The sequence below is a fragment of the Schistocerca gregaria genome, chromosome 4 (genome assembly GCF_023897955.1).
Source record: "Schistocerca gregaria isolate iqSchGreg1 chromosome 4, iqSchGreg1.2, whole genome shotgun sequence".
NCBI classification, from domain to species: Eukaryota; Metazoa; Arthropoda; class Insecta; order Orthoptera; family Acrididae; genus Schistocerca; species Schistocerca gregaria.
In genome coordinates, this window is record NC_064923.1 from 316,864,145 (window position 1) to 316,882,951 (window position 18,807).

Sequence of the window (18,807 nt, forward strand, 5' to 3'; positions counted from 1 at the left end):
GCCCATGTAGAACTCAGCTTGCCCTTTTCTCAAATGATATATAGAGAACTATGGATGAAGGGCAACAGGCAGATTCCAGATTTCCAGAAAGCATTTGACATGGCACCCCACTGTAGGCTGTTAACGAAGGTAGGAGTATATGGAATAAGTTCACAGATATGTGAGTGGCTCGAAAACTTCTAAAATAATAGAACCCAGGTTGCTGTACTTGACAGTGAGAGTTCATCAGAGACAAGTCTTATCAGGAGTGCCCCACAGAAGTGTGACAGGACAGCTGTTGCTCTCTGTATACATAAACGATCTGGCGGAAAGGATGGGCAGCAACCTGGGGCTGTTTGCGGATGATGCCATGGTGTATGCTAAGGAATCAAGGTTGTGTGGCTGTAGGAAGATACAAGACAACTTCGACACAATTTCCAGTTGGTATGATGAATGGCAGCTAGCCCTAAATGTGGTAAAATGTAAGATAATTTTGATGAGAAGGAATATCAAACCTGTAACACAGTGTTACTAGTGTCCTGCTTGACATAACCAAGTGGTTTAAATATCTTGGTGTAACATTGCAAAGCGATGTGAGGTGGAACGAGCATGTGAAAACTGTAGTAGGGAAGACAAATGGTGGACTTTAGTTTATAGAGAAAATTGTAGGAAAAAGTGGTTCACCTGTAAAAGACACCACATATAGGATTCTGGTACAACCGATTCTTGAGTACTGCTCAAGTGTTTGGGATCTGTATCAGGTCGGATTGAAGAAAGACATCGAATCAATTCTGAAGCAGGCTGCTAGATTTGTTACTGGTAGGTTCGAACAATACGCAGTTGTTTTGGAGATACTTTGGGAACTCAAGTGGGTATCCCTGGAGGGAAGGCGACATTCAACTGGAGAAAACTTAGAGAACTTGCATTAAAAGCTGACTGCTGAATGAATTTACTGCTGCCAACATACATTGCATGTAAGTATCACGAAGGTAAGGTACCAGAAATAAGGGCTCATACTGAGCCATATAGACAGTTGCTTTTCCGTTGCTCTATTTGTGAGTGGATCAGGGATGGATCTGTTTAGCTACCTCCTCATTAGTTACATGATCTACCCATCTAAACTTCAGCATTCTTCTGTAGCACTACATTTCAAAAGCTTCTATTCTCTTCTTGTCCAAACTGTTTATCCTCCATCTTTCACTTCCATACATGGTTACACTCCATGCAAATACTTTCAGAAGAGACTTCCTGACACTTAAATGAATATTCAGTGTTAAATTTCTCTTCTTCAGAAACACTTTTCTTGCCATTGCCAGTCTACATTTTATTCCTGTGTACTTCAGCCACCATCAGTTATTTTGCTGCCCAAGTACCAAAATTCATCTACTGCTTTAAGTGTGTCATTTCCTAATCTAATTCCCTCAGCATCCCATGATATAAATCAACTACATTCCGTTATCATTGTTTTACTTTGTTGATGTTTGTCTTATATGCTCCTTTCAAGACTCTGTCCATTTTATTTAGCTGGTCTTCCAAGTCCTTTGCTTTATAACAGAATTACAATGTCATTGGCAAACCTCTAAGTGTACATATATCAAGTAATCTAGAAGTAATTCCCATAATTATCAGGTTGTGAACAGATTAGCACTATTATTATTATTATTATTATTATTATTATTATTATTATTTTAGTATACTTTACGGAAGTTGCCAGCAGTGGCTGCTTCTGGCTGTTAATAAACAACTTTACTCATTCCATGTTCCTGAAGGCATTCCCTCGAAGTGAGGTTTAGGGAACACAATGAATGAATGAATTTCAACGAAAACCATTCATAAATACTGAATCTGTGATGAAAGCACAATTGCATAGCCTAATTGGTTAAGGTGTCTGCTCACAATAATCAGCACATCATGTTTCGATCCTTGGTCTGGCACAAATTTTCAATTACCATGACATACTTTCTATGTTGGCAACAGGCAACACCAGGTGGGCAGGGAAAGACGCCATATATATTCAAAACAGAGAATTCTTACATCAATCTCTGTGGAAATCTGTTCCATTATATTCCATAGTGCTTTCCTGTGAACCTACATCTAAATATAAACTTTGCAAACAACCATGAAGTGTATGGCAAAGAGTACTTAGATTCTCCCTCATGCTGGGGTTTCTTCCCACTTCAATCACCTGTGGTGTGCAGGCAGAATGACTATTAAAATACGTCTATTCATCCTCTAATTACTCTTTATCTTGCCTTACGTAGTGGGCTGAAGTAATTTCTAAATTCTTCACTTAATTCTTTGTAGGTAGGCCTTTGCTGGATAATTTTCATCTGTCTTCAAGTTTGAGTTTTTCAGCAGTCCCATGATGATCTCTCATGACTGAGACAAAGCTGTGACCAGCTGGAATATGTTCAATATCCTTGTTTATCCGTAGCTGGTATGGCTCTCATCTACTTGAGAAATATTCCAAGATGAGATTCACATGTCATTTGTAGGCACACTCCTTCATAAAGTGATAGCACTTTCTCAGTGTCCTGCCCTAGAAACAAACTCTGCCACCAGCTTTACCTAAAACTGATTTAATGCGTCTCTCTATGCTAGTTTACCATGTGCAAACCTCTTCATCTCTGTATAAGTCCTGAAATACACATTCATTTGAGCCTGCGAACTGTATTCAAGCCTCGGTCTCACTCATCAATTTGTACCCTCCACAGCTCCCTCGGTTATCAAACTGATAATTCCCTGATGCTTCATGACATGTCCTATGTGATATTCGCGTGTTTCTTTATCACTGACTGGTGAGGTAAAGTCTCCTCAGGAGCTACAATTTTCTATTATCCAATTTTGCTATCCTTGTTATTTTTCTTCTCACTCACCAATATCTCCCGATCGGACTTCGCTTCTTGAAGTGCTGCAGTTATTACAGGAAGTTAAGAGTACAACCCAACACCCACATTTTTTAAATAATTATGGTGCTTCTCATAAACAATGTGTCATGTATTGTACTGTCATTTATAATGACCATACGTACAAAATTGGTTCATTATGTAGGACATTACAGATACATTAACATGGACAATGTCCAAAGTGGTCTGCTTTAGTTAACAGATACCAACTGAATATACAGATGGTAGTTTTTCTCTAATCCCTGTGATGTCACTGGGACTGTCACAACCGTTCCTCTTCCATGTCTTGCATTGTATCGCCAAGGCAGGATGCAATGAAATGGCATAAACCATCCGTCCAGCAGATACCACAAACAGAGTAACATTTCTATCAACATCCAGGCTTGCAGATATGCTGTGTCCATTCATTCCAAAATACATGTGCATAAATAAGAGATACATCAGAATAGCAGGCTGTCAATTTTGAGTTTCAGCTAACTTACTGTATCTAATGCTATACGAGCTCCACTGATTTTAGAACTGCTTCAAACTCTGACGTATTTGTGAATGCTTTGGAAGTTGATCATTAGAGTTTTAATCAGTTAATCTGTAGGGGACATTTCTTTGAATCTTAAATTGATGCAATGAGGTCTCGTACAGCTATTGTCACCTAGGTTGGATGGAGCATCACCTAAGCTAATAAATTCAGATGTGTACTCTACACAGTCAGACCTGTTCCATCATCTTTCTTACTCATTCCAAAGCACAACAAATTCATCTCCAACAGGACTTTGAACTATAAGTGTCTCAAATTTATTCTGACTGAGTGATTTATGAAGTGTGATTGACACTGAATGGACAAAATGTCCTACGCAAGAGATAAAGACACACATCTGTTATTCCAAATAGTGGACATTGTTGTTTACATTAATGAAATGAGTTATCAGTCATAATCTACAAATGCATTAATAAAAAATTTAACACTGTGAACAGATACATGTGCAGAGCGTACACAACATTTTTCTTTATTATTATTATATTTATTGAAAACTTTTTATAAAATAAGATATCATACAACAGCAACTTCATTACAGTGTACTATATAAAATATGGTTAATGGCCAATAAAAAGTTGTCTCTATCAACACAAGCCCTCTTTAAAATGAAACAAGACTGAAGAAATACTAAATATGAATTAAACTGATATCTTTAGAATGCATTCTAATTTTTGGTTAACAATGTGATACACTGTTTTACACACAGCCTCAAAATTATTAAAACAGATAACTGTGTAGTCAACACAAACTAATTCTAAGTGTATATCAATACAATAAAGCCTTTGACAGCATAAAATGCAATGAAAGATCAATAAAATCTCTTTCACAGTAACCAGTGTAATACTAAGCAGTCTAAGGTAAAATCATAACAGTCCTACTGCATAAATATCAAAGTCAGCAGACAAAGAATGTAAAAAATAATTCTCAAAATCTTTAATGTTAATAGTACAAGCAATTCAGCAACGCCTAGAAGGAACAGCAGTAAAATACAGGTACATACTTTCAATAGTAGATGTTTCACAAAATGAGTAACATATCAAAAATGATTGCCATGATCCCTGTACAGAGGTGTACTTTATTTCTACAACTAGGAAATGAACATTTCCATTGACTGTTATTGTGGTCTTCTGGTATATGGAATTATTGTAACTTTATGCAGTAAAATAATTGTTGTAACTATTTAAAATTACTCAATGTTATGTTTGCAAAGACTGAAAAAATATGAATATTGTATTATTATTCTTGCTTGGTATAAAAGGTGTTTGGTAACATTTTACATTTTTCATAATGTGAATTCTATGTTAAATTCTGCTAGTATCACTGTTTATCAGTCTTTGTAAAGCCATTTCTTTCATAAAGGATGTGGACTTTGTATGTATATGAATGAATCATAGCTACATACAGCAAGAATCCAAATCACAATATTATACTACATTAAATCTTCACGACAGTAATATCAAGAGGAACTTTTGACAGAATGTCAAGGTATGAACAGTACATACACACTTCAATAATCAACAGTGGAATGGGAATGAATTCAGACTTCTCTTAACAGGCAAGAAAATAATAAAAAATCTTATTTAGAAATTAACAACATTTGTACTAACATTTGTACCTTACACACAGTGAATGCAACCATAATTCTTTGCACTTTAAGGCAATAAAATTAATCAGCTTCTTATAACTTCAACACTAGATGTACGAATAAGATCAAAACTTTCAGCTTCAGAAACCTCTGACTGCTCTCTACTCTCCAATGGCACTACATCAGATTCAGATTGCTTTCCATTGTCACCCATGAGGCTTGAGTCATCTTGGGAGATGTCTGAAGCAAAAACAATACAAATGTCAATATCTACTGATACAGCACTGCATAAAATTTTCATTCAACAGATCTTCTGGTATTAAAAATAAAAGCGTATGTCTATCCTCTCTTTGTCTGTGTCATATTTAGACTCAAAATTCTGTAAAAATGAAAGCAAAGCTATTAAAAAGTTAATTTATTTTTTGGTATCTGAAGTGAAAGCCATTAAAAATGTGCAGAATATCATCTAGATCATTTACAATGTCTTTAATAGTGTTATACTAATTAGAAGTGGTCACTCATTCACACAAGGGAAAAGTCAGTTTCAGACCATTAATCATTTACCTTGAAGGACATATTTAGAGAATTTTAAATAAAATGAAGAAGACACAGGTGGATCTGAAATGCGAGGGATTCCAGTAGATGGCTGCTGCAGTATCACCAAAGTAAGGTGTACTATTGAATGCATTTTGTAGACTAATCTGTGCAATATTTGTGCAGTCTCTGTACACAGTCCAAAACATAATTTTGAATAAAACTGATCTTAAGAACCCTTTCACTGCTGAGTTCATGCCAGCAGTGCACTTGCTGTGTGTTGAGAAGTGCACCTCATGCCATTCCTGGCTGTGCTCACCATTTCTGTTGCACATAGCAGCACACCTTCCATGCTAAATTATCATAGTAGTTTTTTCTGTTTGTTTGTTTACTGACACTAACAAAACAGTGAAATGAAGGAAAATGTTACATATCATCAATCTTTTGGGTATTGTACAGTTCGAAGCATGGAAAAGCACACAGTCCCATACAGTATCATTTGCAAAATAGCTGTGATTCCTTCTGCTGCACGAGACTTACATTACAAAAAGGTCATTTTCTTTTCAATAATGGTTGAAAAGTGCCTTCCCTATTTTCACAAGGAATCTTCCTGTTCCTTTCAGTAGTCTCTCGATTTTGTTCTTTCTTGGCGAATCTTCCATAGAATTTCATGAATAAAAGTGAAATGGAGCTCCGACTTGATACAGTTTCCCCATATGGAATTGATAAATAATTTAGTACACATGTATAGTGAGTGAAAAAGTGATTTTCAGGGTTTTTGTTTAATACACTCAGTATCATTTCACACTTGTATACTGCTTCAGTTAAGCGATCATAATCCGACATACATTTTGGTTTCAGTTTCTCAAGACTGCTTCGGTCGTATATTTTTCTTATTTATGATATTTCAGCTGTACAATATATGGACAACATACACACTTCTCTTCTGAAGTGCCACTACATTATTGTTATAATAGTCACTGCGCTAATTTCATGTTCTCCTCTCTGCAACATGCATTCGAGTCTTGGCTGCTTCTTTTATATATAAACACACTGGACCAATTACATTAGTTCCCTTTTCATACATTAGTTCCCTTTTAAAGCAAATACTGCAACACACCTGGATCTGTGTACCAATTGCCAATGTATAACTTGTGCCATCTTCCCAAATACGATTACAGAAGTTTTATCACTATATCACCCAATTTTTCCTAAATAACCTAGTCTAGAATGAGACTTTCATCCTGCAGCGGAATGTGCACTGATATGAAACTTCCTGGCATATTAAAACTGTGTACTCGAACTCGGGACCTTTGCCTTTCGTGGGCAAGTGCTCTACCAACTGAGCTACCGAAGCATGACTCACGTGTGGTACTCACAGCTTTACTTCTGACAGTATCCATCTCCTACCTTCCAAACTTTACAGAAGCTCTTCTGCGATCCTTGCAGAACTAGCACTCCCCCAGGCTGTGGCTAAACCATGTCTCCGCAGTATCCTTTTTTTCAGGAGTGCTAGTTCTGCAAGGTTCGCAGAAGAGCTTCTGTAATGTTTGGAAGGTAGGAGACGGATACTGGCAGAAGTAAAGCTGTGAGTACCGCACGTGAGTCGTGCTTCGGTAGCTTAGTTGGTAGAGCACTTGCCCGCGAAAGGCAACGGTCCCGAGTTCGAGTCTCGGTCAGGCACACAGTTTTAATCTGCCATGAAGTTTCATATCAGCGCACACTCCGCTGCAGAGTGAAAATCTCATTCTGGAAACATCCCCCAGGCTGTGGCTAAGCCATATCTCCGCAGTATCCTTTCTTTCAGGAGTGCTAGTTCTGCAATGTTCGCAGAAGAGCTTCTGTAAAGTTTGGAAGGTAGGAGACAGATACTGGCAGAAGTAAAGCTGTGAGTACCGCACGTGAGTTGTGCTTCGGTAGCTCTGTTGGTAGAGCACTTGCCCGCGAAAGGCAAAGGTCCCGAGTTCGAGTCTCGGTCGGGCACACAATTTTTATCTGCCAGGAAGTTTCAACCTAGTCTAGTTACTATATCAGTCATTCCAGCTGCCTAAGCTAAACATATAGTAGATGATCAGGATCATAGTAACACAGAACAAATTTTTATATTCCAAAATACCTTGTTTTTGATGGAACATACTGCTTGAAAGCAGGCACCCACCAGACAGGAGAACGCTTTTATAAATACATATATATCAAAGTGGCATGTGAACAGATCTAATGTTTCTTTTACATACCCAGCAACAGAACTTGTCTGAAACAATTTGTTCCCTTGATAAGGAATATTGTTATCATAAAAATGTAGCATATGGAACAACACTAAATATCTCAAGACCTTATATGACCAGAAATTGGAGTATGGAGAAGAGAATCTCTTGACCAGTATTATAAAAGTTTGCCTTCTCCATTCCTGACAACATTATACCTGACATATTTATGATACACTGGTGCCTCTTCCACAGTCTGCGAAAATAAATCATACTTAAACATTTACATTATATTGCAACAAATGTACAAATCACATCCTAATTTGATGAAGCTGAGTGTCACAGGATATAGCTCCTTTTACTGTAGCTGAAAATGATCAATAGACCAGAGGAATCTCTGCTGTCATCCTCTTCATCACTGCAGTTAGTTTCACTCCTGTACAGTGAGCATGGGAATTGTGACATTATCAGCCATGAGATGCTGAAATGCCAAGAACAACAGCAGACACAGCATCCTCATCTAATGACAAAGGAAAAGTACATTCATCTTCATTGTCACTGTTATAAACTAACCTTTCAACTCCTGCATTTGACACTCAATGCTTGCACATCCTCAAACTACTTCCTAACATGGCCATGCACTACAGTCTTGTCAAAGGAATGAGCAGTATTAACACATAGTTATTAGTATGACCAACAACTGCATAATTCATTGTAAGGCAAGTCACGTATTCATGGTGAACTAAAAGTTAAAATGTTGAAACATATACATCCAACATTCACACTCCTACCAATATTGACTCCTGCCATGTATATATATATATCATTAACACATATTCTGCACAAGTTAGAGATGGACATATATGTTGTAAGAAGTTAGAAGGTTAAAGAAGAGAAGAAATATTTTCATGACTTCACATACCTCCGGTGAACTGCGAACTAGCTTTGCTGCCATTGCTGGAATTTCTACGTAGAAGTTCTGCCTCAAATTCGGACATATTATCTGATCTGACAACACGAAGCCATGACAAGACACAAATTATCATGATGAAAAACATGTTTGAGCTTATCCCAATAATGGCAGAAAGTACTGGCCAGTTGTACATCAGATACCGCAGTCCCGTGAAGCGAGCATTTATGTTCAAAGTTGCTGAGTACAGTTCTATATGGCGAGTCTGGAGTTCCACAAATATGTCTGTGACAGGGTGTACCTGGCAAAAATTAAATACAAAAATGAAGTTGCATTAAACATGTAATAGTAGTCAGGCAATACAATATGCCAGTTTCTTGCATTTTTCTAATTTTGCAATATTTTACAAATATTTACACAGTATCTAGGTTTTAAAGCTCGTTTAATCTCAGAAGATTTTTCCCACCAAAGTAAAGGCTAATTGTACAGGCATGTTACACTTCCCGGTAAACAACAGTTTGCACCAACACTTGCCTGCAAAACTTAAGGACAAAATTAACTTTCACATGATGTGTCAGTGCCAATTTATGACAGCCCCTGGACATTACAAAAGTCAGGACATGGTTCTTAATAGGTTGTGTGATTGCCACGGATGGCAGTACACGCCCTGCAACTTGCTCCCGGCTGTCTGCAAGGTTGGTAAGAAGTAGGGCATCCTGATCCTCCACCAGCATGGCTGACAACTGCTGCATGGTCAGTGGTGCATGTGGACAAGCTGCAATACATCTTCCCAACATGCCCCACACATGCTCAACGAGATTTAAGCTGAGAGGAAAGGCATGATAGTCCATTTGCTGAACATCCTCTCATTCCAAAAGCTCATCCATCTGTGCTGTTAAAAACAGTCACACACTGTCATTCATCAAAATGAAGTAAGGACTGAATGTACCTCTAAATAAGATGCACACAGTGATGGAGTACGATGTCACAATAACGATGACCACTAAGTGTTCCATATTCCTAGATTTCGAGGTCATTATGCCAATGCAACATTATGCCTTTCTACACCATAATGATCATGTCAGACAATGTTCCTGGCTACATTACCTCTCACCATATGAGGGAACATCCAGCACTGTAGAACGTTATCATATCAGAGCTCAAGGTACTATGACTCAGAGAAGTCTAATTTTGCATGGGCATACTGACTTCCAAATCTTTGAACATGTTACAGTCCCCTTCTACATTATAGTGACACTGTATTCCTTTCCTATGTTCATCTTTTCAGTGTTGCATTCAATCCCGACTTCATTTTTATGGGTAACAATGCGTGACAGCATCGAACAGAGTAGGTAGAGCAGCTCTAGGAACAAGAGAATGTTCAGAAAATGGACTAGCCTGCCCATTCTCCCAGATTAAATCATATCAAGCAAGTGTGGGATGTGGTGGGGAAATGTAATGCAGCATGCTCACATGCACCAACAACAATCCAGCAGTTGTCAACTACACTGGAGGTGAGATGGAATGGAATGTCCTGCCACAAAAATTCCTTAGCAACCTTGTGGCCAGAATGGGAGTATCATGTTGCAGAGCACACACTGTGGTCCGTGGTGACCACACACCCTATTTAGAACCTTATGACACCTCTACCAATGTCCAAGAGACCGTCATAAATTACAGTGACTTCGGTGTAATTATTGTCTTTGAATAAAAATGTCTCCTGTTCCTCTCACTTGATATTTTTTTAGTTCCTTCTGTACTATACTGCAGTAGTTCTGTATCGTCCAAGTTTCCTCAAGCTATGTTACTTGGCAGTGACAATCAGGCATAAGTAAATTTCTTCCATAAGTTTTGCACACCAGTGTACGTGTAGCAATAATTTTTTGTTGTTGTTATTCATTTTATGATAGCATAGAAATATGAAAGTATGAAACAGGCATGCAAGACTTTTTAATATTGCAAACAAAAATTGATTTATTTTCTATTTCACCACATATTATGAAGCACATTAACCTTTGGAGTTCAGGATGTGTACCAAACTGCCATCAGTTAACTCTGGTAGCATCAATATGAACACAACACAATACATTTGAAATGCCAAATCTATGTGATACAATTCTCTTGCCACAGGTAAATAAACTTATAAATTACTCTAGGTACAGTCATTTCATCAATTTCAGCATCCTGTGTAGGATAAATGAGCACCAGTTCAATAGTTCAATTAAATAGATTACCACTAATTCCATCATGTTAAAAAGTAGTAGTGAGTCTAACTTGTTCTGAAAAGTAATTCTGCCATATTATTCATAAAATTTTGGAAATGTAATTGAGCATCCTACTGAACAGTATTTTGCCCAATTCTGTTCCCTATAGCCCACAGCTTTTGTGAGCTGAGACAAAATGTCAACCAGATAGCAGAACAGATAATCAGCACATTCCCAGCCTCCTACTCTATGCAGTGTCTCGGTTTATTCACCATTCCGCCACACTGTCTGAGCTGCCATGTAACTTCCAATTGTTTCTACATCTTGCAAGTATCTATTCAAAAAACATGTATCACAAAACCAAAAGCTATTCTTTCTCAAATATCACTGCAGCAAAAGTAGCAGCTTTTTTGTGTTTGATGTAAAATATCTTGCGATTATCTTTGGATTATTCTTAGTTTCCATCCATTGAAAAAATTGCTAAACTTCTTCATTTTTTTTTTTTTTTTTGCAACACACTGGAGAGATGGGAAATATGCTGGTGATCTGTCTTGCCAACTGCCTAACATTTTAGTATCTCAACAGGCTCAACCAAACTACAACTACCTTTAGCAAAAACATACTAGAGAGTTCTTTCATTACTCAGTTGTGGCACCAGTCTATCAACACTTGTGACTTTTTCCTGGACACTATGCCCAGTTCCTTACTAACGTCTGCAAAAATATATTATCTTACTCTCGTGTAGTCTTTGGGCCAATCAGGATTTATTGCTATATAAATCTTTTCTACATAGTTATTTGTAAATGACAAGACAGCTTCAAGTCTGTGCATTGTCAAGAGTGGTATGACAATACAGATATGAGTGAATTGTGCATTGATAGGTATCTGCCACTAAAGTATTTAACTTTTGTCAGGTCCTAAAACATTATTCAGTCACATTAATGTGATCACTTGTCAAAAGCCTGAATAAATGCCTTTTGAAGCACAGACTACTGCGAGATGTGCTGGAAGGCACCAACAGGGATGTGGAGGCATGTCCACTCCAGTGCCTTGACCAGATGCACAAACCAAAGAAACAGCGCATAGTTTTCTTGTTTGGGAAAGCAAAAAAAGTGTCATTAGTGAATATCTTCATAGTCAGCTCCAAGCATTCACTGCGGAACACAAAGATAATGAGCATCTTTGGTCAGAAATTAAAGGTATTGTCCACCATGTGCTACAGAAGTATGTGCATAGCAAAAATATAGTGGAGGGAAAGAATCCACCTCAGTACAACAAACATATGAGGAAGTTGCTGAGAAAGTAGAGAATTTTGCACAGTCATTTTGAACGTAGTCACTGCCCTGCTGACAAACAGAAATTATGCGAAATGAAAGCAGCTGTCAGAAGGATAATGAGAGATTATTTTAGCGAATTTGAAAGCAATTTTTATCTGCAGCTTCTAAAAATAACCCCAAAAAATTTTGGTCGTACATAAAATCTATGAATGCTACAAATAATTCAATACCTTCTCTTGCTATCACTATGGGTAATGTAACTGATGATGATGAACAGAAGGCCGAAACTCAAAAACTAGCTTTCAAAAACTCGTTTATGGTAGAGGGCTGCAGCACCATTCCCCCTTTCAATAATTGAACAAATGCAAGGATGTCTGACATAGTGTTTAGTGTATCTGGGATTGTAAAACAGTTAAGATCCTTAGACGCCAGGAAGGCATCTGGCCCAGATGGTATCGCCGTAACATTTTATGTTGACTATGCTACAAATATAGCACCATTCTTATCCATCATCTATCAGAGATCATTGGAACAGCGGAAAGTACCATGGGACTGGAAGAAGGCCCAGGTCATAGCGATCTATAAAAGGGTAGAAAATCAGATGCACATAATTACCCACTAATTTCACTGACATCGATTTGTTGTAGAATCATGGAACATATTTTGTGTTCAGACATAATGACCTTTCTATATTCAGAGAAGCTCATCTGCAGAAATCAGCATGGATTTAGGAAATGGTGGTGATGCGAGACACAGCTGGCCCTCTTTGTGCATGATATACAACAAGCTCTAGATACTGGCTCCCAGGTTGATGCTATATTTCTCGACTTTCGAAAGGCGTTCGACTCAGTTCCGCACTGTCGCTTGCCCCAAAAAGTGTGCACAGTCTATCCAATGACACATGCGATTGGATAGAAAGTTTTCTAACAGACAGAAAGCAGTATGTCGTCCTCAATTAGGTGACTTCAACAAAAACAGGCGTAACATCAGGTGTGCCCCAGGGCAGCGTAAAAGGTCCGCTACTTTTTACGATTTACATAAATGATCTGGTTGATGGTATGGACAGCGGCATTAGACCATTAGACCATTTTCCGATGATGCTGTAGTCTACAGGAAAGTAGTATCACATAAAAGTTGTGAACAAGTCAATGAGGATTTGCAGAAAATAAATGTGTGGCTTAATGACTGGCAGTTATCTCTCAATATTAGTAAGTGTAACCTAAGGTGTAAACAAGGTGAAAATCCCCATTAATGTAAGAGTACAAAATAAATGCCCAGTCTTTGGAAGCAGTAACATCCGTCAAGTATTTGGGTGTGACTATTCAAAATGATCTCAAGTGGAATGATCAGATTACACAAGTAACGGGTAAGGCAAACTCTAGATTGCGGTTTATTGGTAGAATCCTGAAGCGATGCAGTCCTTCAACAAAGGAAATAGTTTACAATACATTAGTTTGTCCAGACTTAGAGTATTTTTCATCTGTATGGGACCCTTACCAGTTGGGTCTGCTTCGAGAGATTGAGAAGGTCCAAAGAAGAGCGGCAAGATTCATGACTGGTTCATTTAGCCATCGCGAAAGCGTTACAAATCTCATAGAAAGTTTGAAGTGGGACACACTTGCAGATAGACAGCACACTAAATGGAAGGGGCTGCTCACTAAATTCCGAAATCCAATCTTCACCAAGGATGTAGAGTTCCCACCAACTTTCAAATCGCGTAATGATGACCATTCAAAAAGCTTGTACTAAGGCGTTCAGTTAGTCGTTTTTCCCTCGTGCGGTCCGCAAGTGGAAAATTTGACTTTGGCGCGAATTGTGCCCTCCATTACACACCGTTTGGTGGCTAGTGGAGTATATATGTAGATGTAGATGTAGAAGGTTTCTTGGTTGAGGATCGGTGATGGGAACAGCCTGATTGAGGCAGTCCCACAGTTCTTAATTGGATTTAAATCCAGGGAATTTGTTGGCTAGGGGAGTATGGTAAACTCATCCTGATGATCTTCATACCATGCAAATACACTGTGAGCTGTGGGACATCTTACATTTACCTCTTGGTAGATGCCATTGTGCTGGGGAAAAAAAAAAAAAAAAAAAAAAAGAAGAAGAAGAAGAAGAAGAAGAAGAAAGAAAAAAGAAAAAAAACACAGTTTGAAGCGGACATGGTCGCCAAGGATAGATGCACACTTGGGTTTATCTACTGTGCTAGGAAAAACAATGAAAACATTCCACAGCCCATAACGCTCCCTCCTCTGGCCTGGACACTTCTGATAATTGTTGTTTTCAGATGTTTCACACCACACATGCCATCTGTCAAATGGAGCATAAAACATGATTCACCTGAGAAAGCCACCTTTCACCCTCAGTGAACAGGCAGTTGCAGTATTTGCACGCAAATTCCAGTCTTCGTCACTGATTAACAGCAATCAGTATGGGTGCATGAATCATGTCCCGGCTGTGGAAGCCCACACACAGAAATGTTTGCTAAGCAGTCACTGAGAAGATACCATTGGTACCCCCTTCATTCACCTGTGTGAGCAGTTTCTCAACTGTTGCACATCTATTCGTCTATACTCATCCAAGGAGTTATTGTCCACCTCTGTCACCTGTGACCTACTTTTGCCTGGTGCCAGTTTTGGATAGCACCATTTTGCCACACATGGAATATTTTAGCCTTGGTGCATGCAAACAGTTTACAAACTTAGCCATTTTAAAATGCTTCCACCCTTGGCCAAAAAGCCAAAGATGGTGGCCTTTTGGACGTTTTCCACATCCGTCCTAACATGCTTTACATATCCTCCACTGCTAGTGCTGGCACTCATTGCCTGTGAGTGGCAATTGCATGTTGAAACATAGATGGTGGTCACATTAATGTGACTGGACCATGTATTTTCAAATAATGGGGTGAAGTAGAAATTCTTTATATATCATTAATAGGCCATAAAACCTTCAATGGTCATTCAACTCTTAGGCTCCTTATCAAGTGATCATGTTACTGGCAGAACCCTGAGACACTTAGTCAGACATCTGGCTTCCCTATTGAGCCATTTGCTGAAAATGAGAACACAACATTTGCTATCTGGAAGATTTCATACATCGACTCAAGCCACAAAACAACTGACCTTTTAGTGATTTTTATGTAGTCTCGCATTTGTTGGATTCACTGAAATACACAAAAGTAAGCTGGAAAAGGACTTACTCATCTATTCAAACATGTGCTCCATCTTGGTCAATTTTTTATTCAATAACCACTATACTGAACAATCTGAGGGTGTCCCATAACTTGCCTTGTTATGAAAGACTTTGAGAATAAAGCATTTTGACTAGTGGTTCTTTAAGACACATGCTTTTGCAGATGTACTAGTAATATCTTTGTGATATGACCATATGAGCAAACATCACTTAGATCACTTTTAGAACATCTAAACTCACTCCATCCTGGCATTTTTTTCTTTAAACTATGAAAGTGAAAAAAATAGACAACCTTCTGTTTTGAATATCATGGTTCATATAAAAGAAGATACCACTTTGGGGTCACAGTGTGTCTCATGGATCAAAAGATACAGACCAATGTTTATGAGCTTTTAACTTTCATAACCCATCTCAATGTATTACGGATATTCATTTATGGAGCATGAGTTATCTCAGATCTTAAGACTGTCAGCAGAACTTAGCCATCACTGTTCTGTATTTGTTCAGAATTCGTATTTTGGAAAGGCCATCTACCACAATTTATATCCTGCATGCATTAATCATCATGATAAGACACAGATACAAAGAGCTCCTGCATTATGTTCGCAATGTCTCCCTTAGGATCAGTTTGAGTTTCAAGCAATCCTAAATTAAATATTCCGCTGTCCTCTTGGGTAAGTGCACATGATGATTTCTACAAAAAATGAACTTAGTCTAATGAATCCAGGAATACACAAGACCTTTTATCACTGTGGGAACTCATACATATGTCAGACATGTCACATTGTTGAAGGCAAATGTGATGAACATAGACATCACAAATGGTTATATCAGCCAGAAAAATCTACTGTTACCAACAACTGTTTAGACATGGGATATGGCATGAACTATGGAAAGTTCAAAACCCTCTCACCTACTTCAACCTACTGTGACTACATCATTAAAGAAACAGCTTAAAAACAAACAAACAACAAAAAATTAAATCAGTAGAGAGACAGGCTTTCAGCTCAGCAAAGTGTGAAAAGCAGTGTTAGTGTTGTTAAGACATCTTCAGCTACAGAGAAACAAATCATGTAGGAACACACTGATAGTTAATAGGCAGAAGAGCTAGGTTGGGCACCATCAATGTGCTTGAGTACACCTGCTGGGACCTACAACTTGTTTGGTTTCCCAAGCAGCACTTGTATGTGTTTCATTTCTCCAACAAGAGACTCGGTAAGTCAGTGCCCTGTACAACGATGTTAAAGACCCTGGCCTTCTTCTGGTGCTTGCACTTTTCCAGTGAATTAGCATATAAATTGGCTCACCACAGTGATGACCAGTTCTCCCATTGGAGTACTGGGCATTTTCCACAACAGCTCTGAGGTCCCTATGTCGAGAAGGCATCAAACAGCACGTCTCTGTGATACCAACAGTCCAAAGGACTACAAATTTTGTTAAATATTAAGCCCATTTTTATAGACTCACTTCACCTCATATTACAGTTTCCTGACATGCCCTCCACTCTATCACAGTAACATTTATTGTCTAAGAAAATGGCATATTATTTAATATATCACATAAATAAATCAGCAATTCAATATTGTTATTTTTAACAATAAACCCAAAAGTGTAATCTAAAATTTAGGTTAACATGTGATTACTGACAAAGGAAAAACAAATTTTTCAATTTCACCAGTACAAATTTACACCAATATATGACCACTTCACTTTTAATGTTACTAAACATCCTAAAAGAATTTTTTTCTAAGTGTTAGGAACTGGAAATACTTACTTGGTCATCTTCTAGGTCACTAAACATTTCAAGTGTTATTATTTGCTTCTCTTCTTTTGAACCAAATATCAAAAGAGGTGAAAGAACAACAGTTGACAATGTCTGCAGAAGAGGACTTCTATAATGCAGCATGCCGGACTTGCATGATTTTGAAATGAACTCTGCACCTCTGTCATACAAATGTACACATGCCATAAACATACCTGGAAGTATTGAAAAACAATACTGCATAACATTTTTCTCTTTTATCAATATGTAAATAGTTGAAATTAACAAATCAATTCGTTCAGGTGAATGATACTCAAACCAGACAAATTTTTAATGCTCTTCAGGGATGGGTAGAAGGAGAAGAGGAGGAAAGCAGGATGAGGAGTTGGGAATGGCTCAAAGGGTGGCAGCAGGTGTGCAGGCCAGGAATGCGGGGAGTATGGAGTAGCAGTTGCACAGGCTAGGCTTGTGACAAATGGGTATCAGAGCCAGTGAGGTACAGAACTCAATGAAGACAAATAGAGGTACTGACTAGAAGAGGGTGAAAGAACAGAGGGAAGGCAAACTGTTGGGTAGAAAGAGTGGAGACATTTGGTTAGCAGAGATTGAAGCCAGGAGGATTATGGGAGCAGAGGATGTGTTGTAAGGATAACTCTCAATTATGAACTTAAGAAAAGCTGATGCTCCTCCACTGGGATATAAGCCTGTGGCAATGAGTTGGGAGTGGAAGTGATGTAGGGATGGACCAGGATGTTGTGTAGGTTAGGTACATGATGGAATACATACCACTTTAGGAGGGGTGAAAAGGATCTTGGGTAGGATGTCCATCATTTCCAGGCATGATGATAATTAAAGCCTTGGTGAAGGATATGGTTCATTTGCTCCAGATTGGGATGATAATGGTTAATGGGGGACTCTCCTGAGGGGTGTGGCAGGATTAGGGCTGTGAGAGGGTGTGGCACTTGAAATTTGTGTGCAGACTATGTTGGGGTGTAGTGCCTATCTATCAAGGCCCCGGTGAAACCATCATACTGAACAAGATAATTCTCTCTGCCAGGCTGTATGCAAGAAAGTTTTTGGTGTGGGATGGGTGACAGCTGTCAAAGTTCAGGTACTCTTTGGTGCTTAGTGCGTTTAATATGAATAGAGGTGTGGACAGAGTGATCAGTGAGGTTGAAGACGACACCTCACAAATGGGCACATTTGGGTGATGGGGACCACGTGAAAGATGGGAGAGAAGATTTAGACGTTGTGGAGGAATGGGGATATGGTGCCTTGGCCCTGAGTTCAGATCATACAGATATTAAAGATATCATCCATGAACCTAAATCAGTCATGGGGCCTGTGGTTTCGGGATGCTAGGAAGGTTTCCTTCAACAGGTTGGATTATGAAGTTACCATGCAAGTGCCCATGGCTCTGCCATGATTGTTTTTATATACTTTCCTTTCAAAGGAGTAATAGTTTAGTGTGAGGATGTAGTTGGTAAGGTGAATGAGGAATGAGGTGGTTGGCTTGGAGCCAGGAGGACATTGAGAGAGCTAGTACTAGATAGCAAACAGGTCATTGCCATGAGGGATAATGGAATACAGGTAGATGGAATCAACAGTGACGAGAAGATCCAGGTGATAATGAGATGGGGATAGTCAAAATCAGCAAAGGAAGTGTTAGTATCTTTGATGTGTGAGGCTCAACTCCAGACAATTGGTTGGAGGTATTGGTTG

At 38.6% G+C, this 18,807-nt stretch overlaps 1 protein-coding gene across 2 annotated transcripts in view; it reads right to left on the reverse strand.

Moving 5' to 3' along the window:
* Positions 1-4,338: 4,338 nt before the first annotated feature.
* The window catches only part of LOC126266963 (seipin), a 51,973-nt gene continuing 37,504 nt past the window's right edge, over positions 4,339-18,807 (reverse strand). For both annotated transcript variants that reach the window (XM_049971688.1, XM_049971687.1), the window contains 3 exons: positions 17,098-17,300; positions 8,666-8,954; positions 4,339-5,245 (listed from right to left, as the gene is read on the reverse strand). In XM_049971688.1, coding sequence (XP_049827645.1) covers positions 5,091-5,245; positions 8,666-8,954; positions 17,098-17,300 — 647 coding nt within the window. In that variant the 3' untranslated portion in view covers positions 4,339-5,090. The remainder of the gene's footprint in view (positions 5,246-8,665; positions 8,955-17,097; positions 17,301-18,807) is intronic.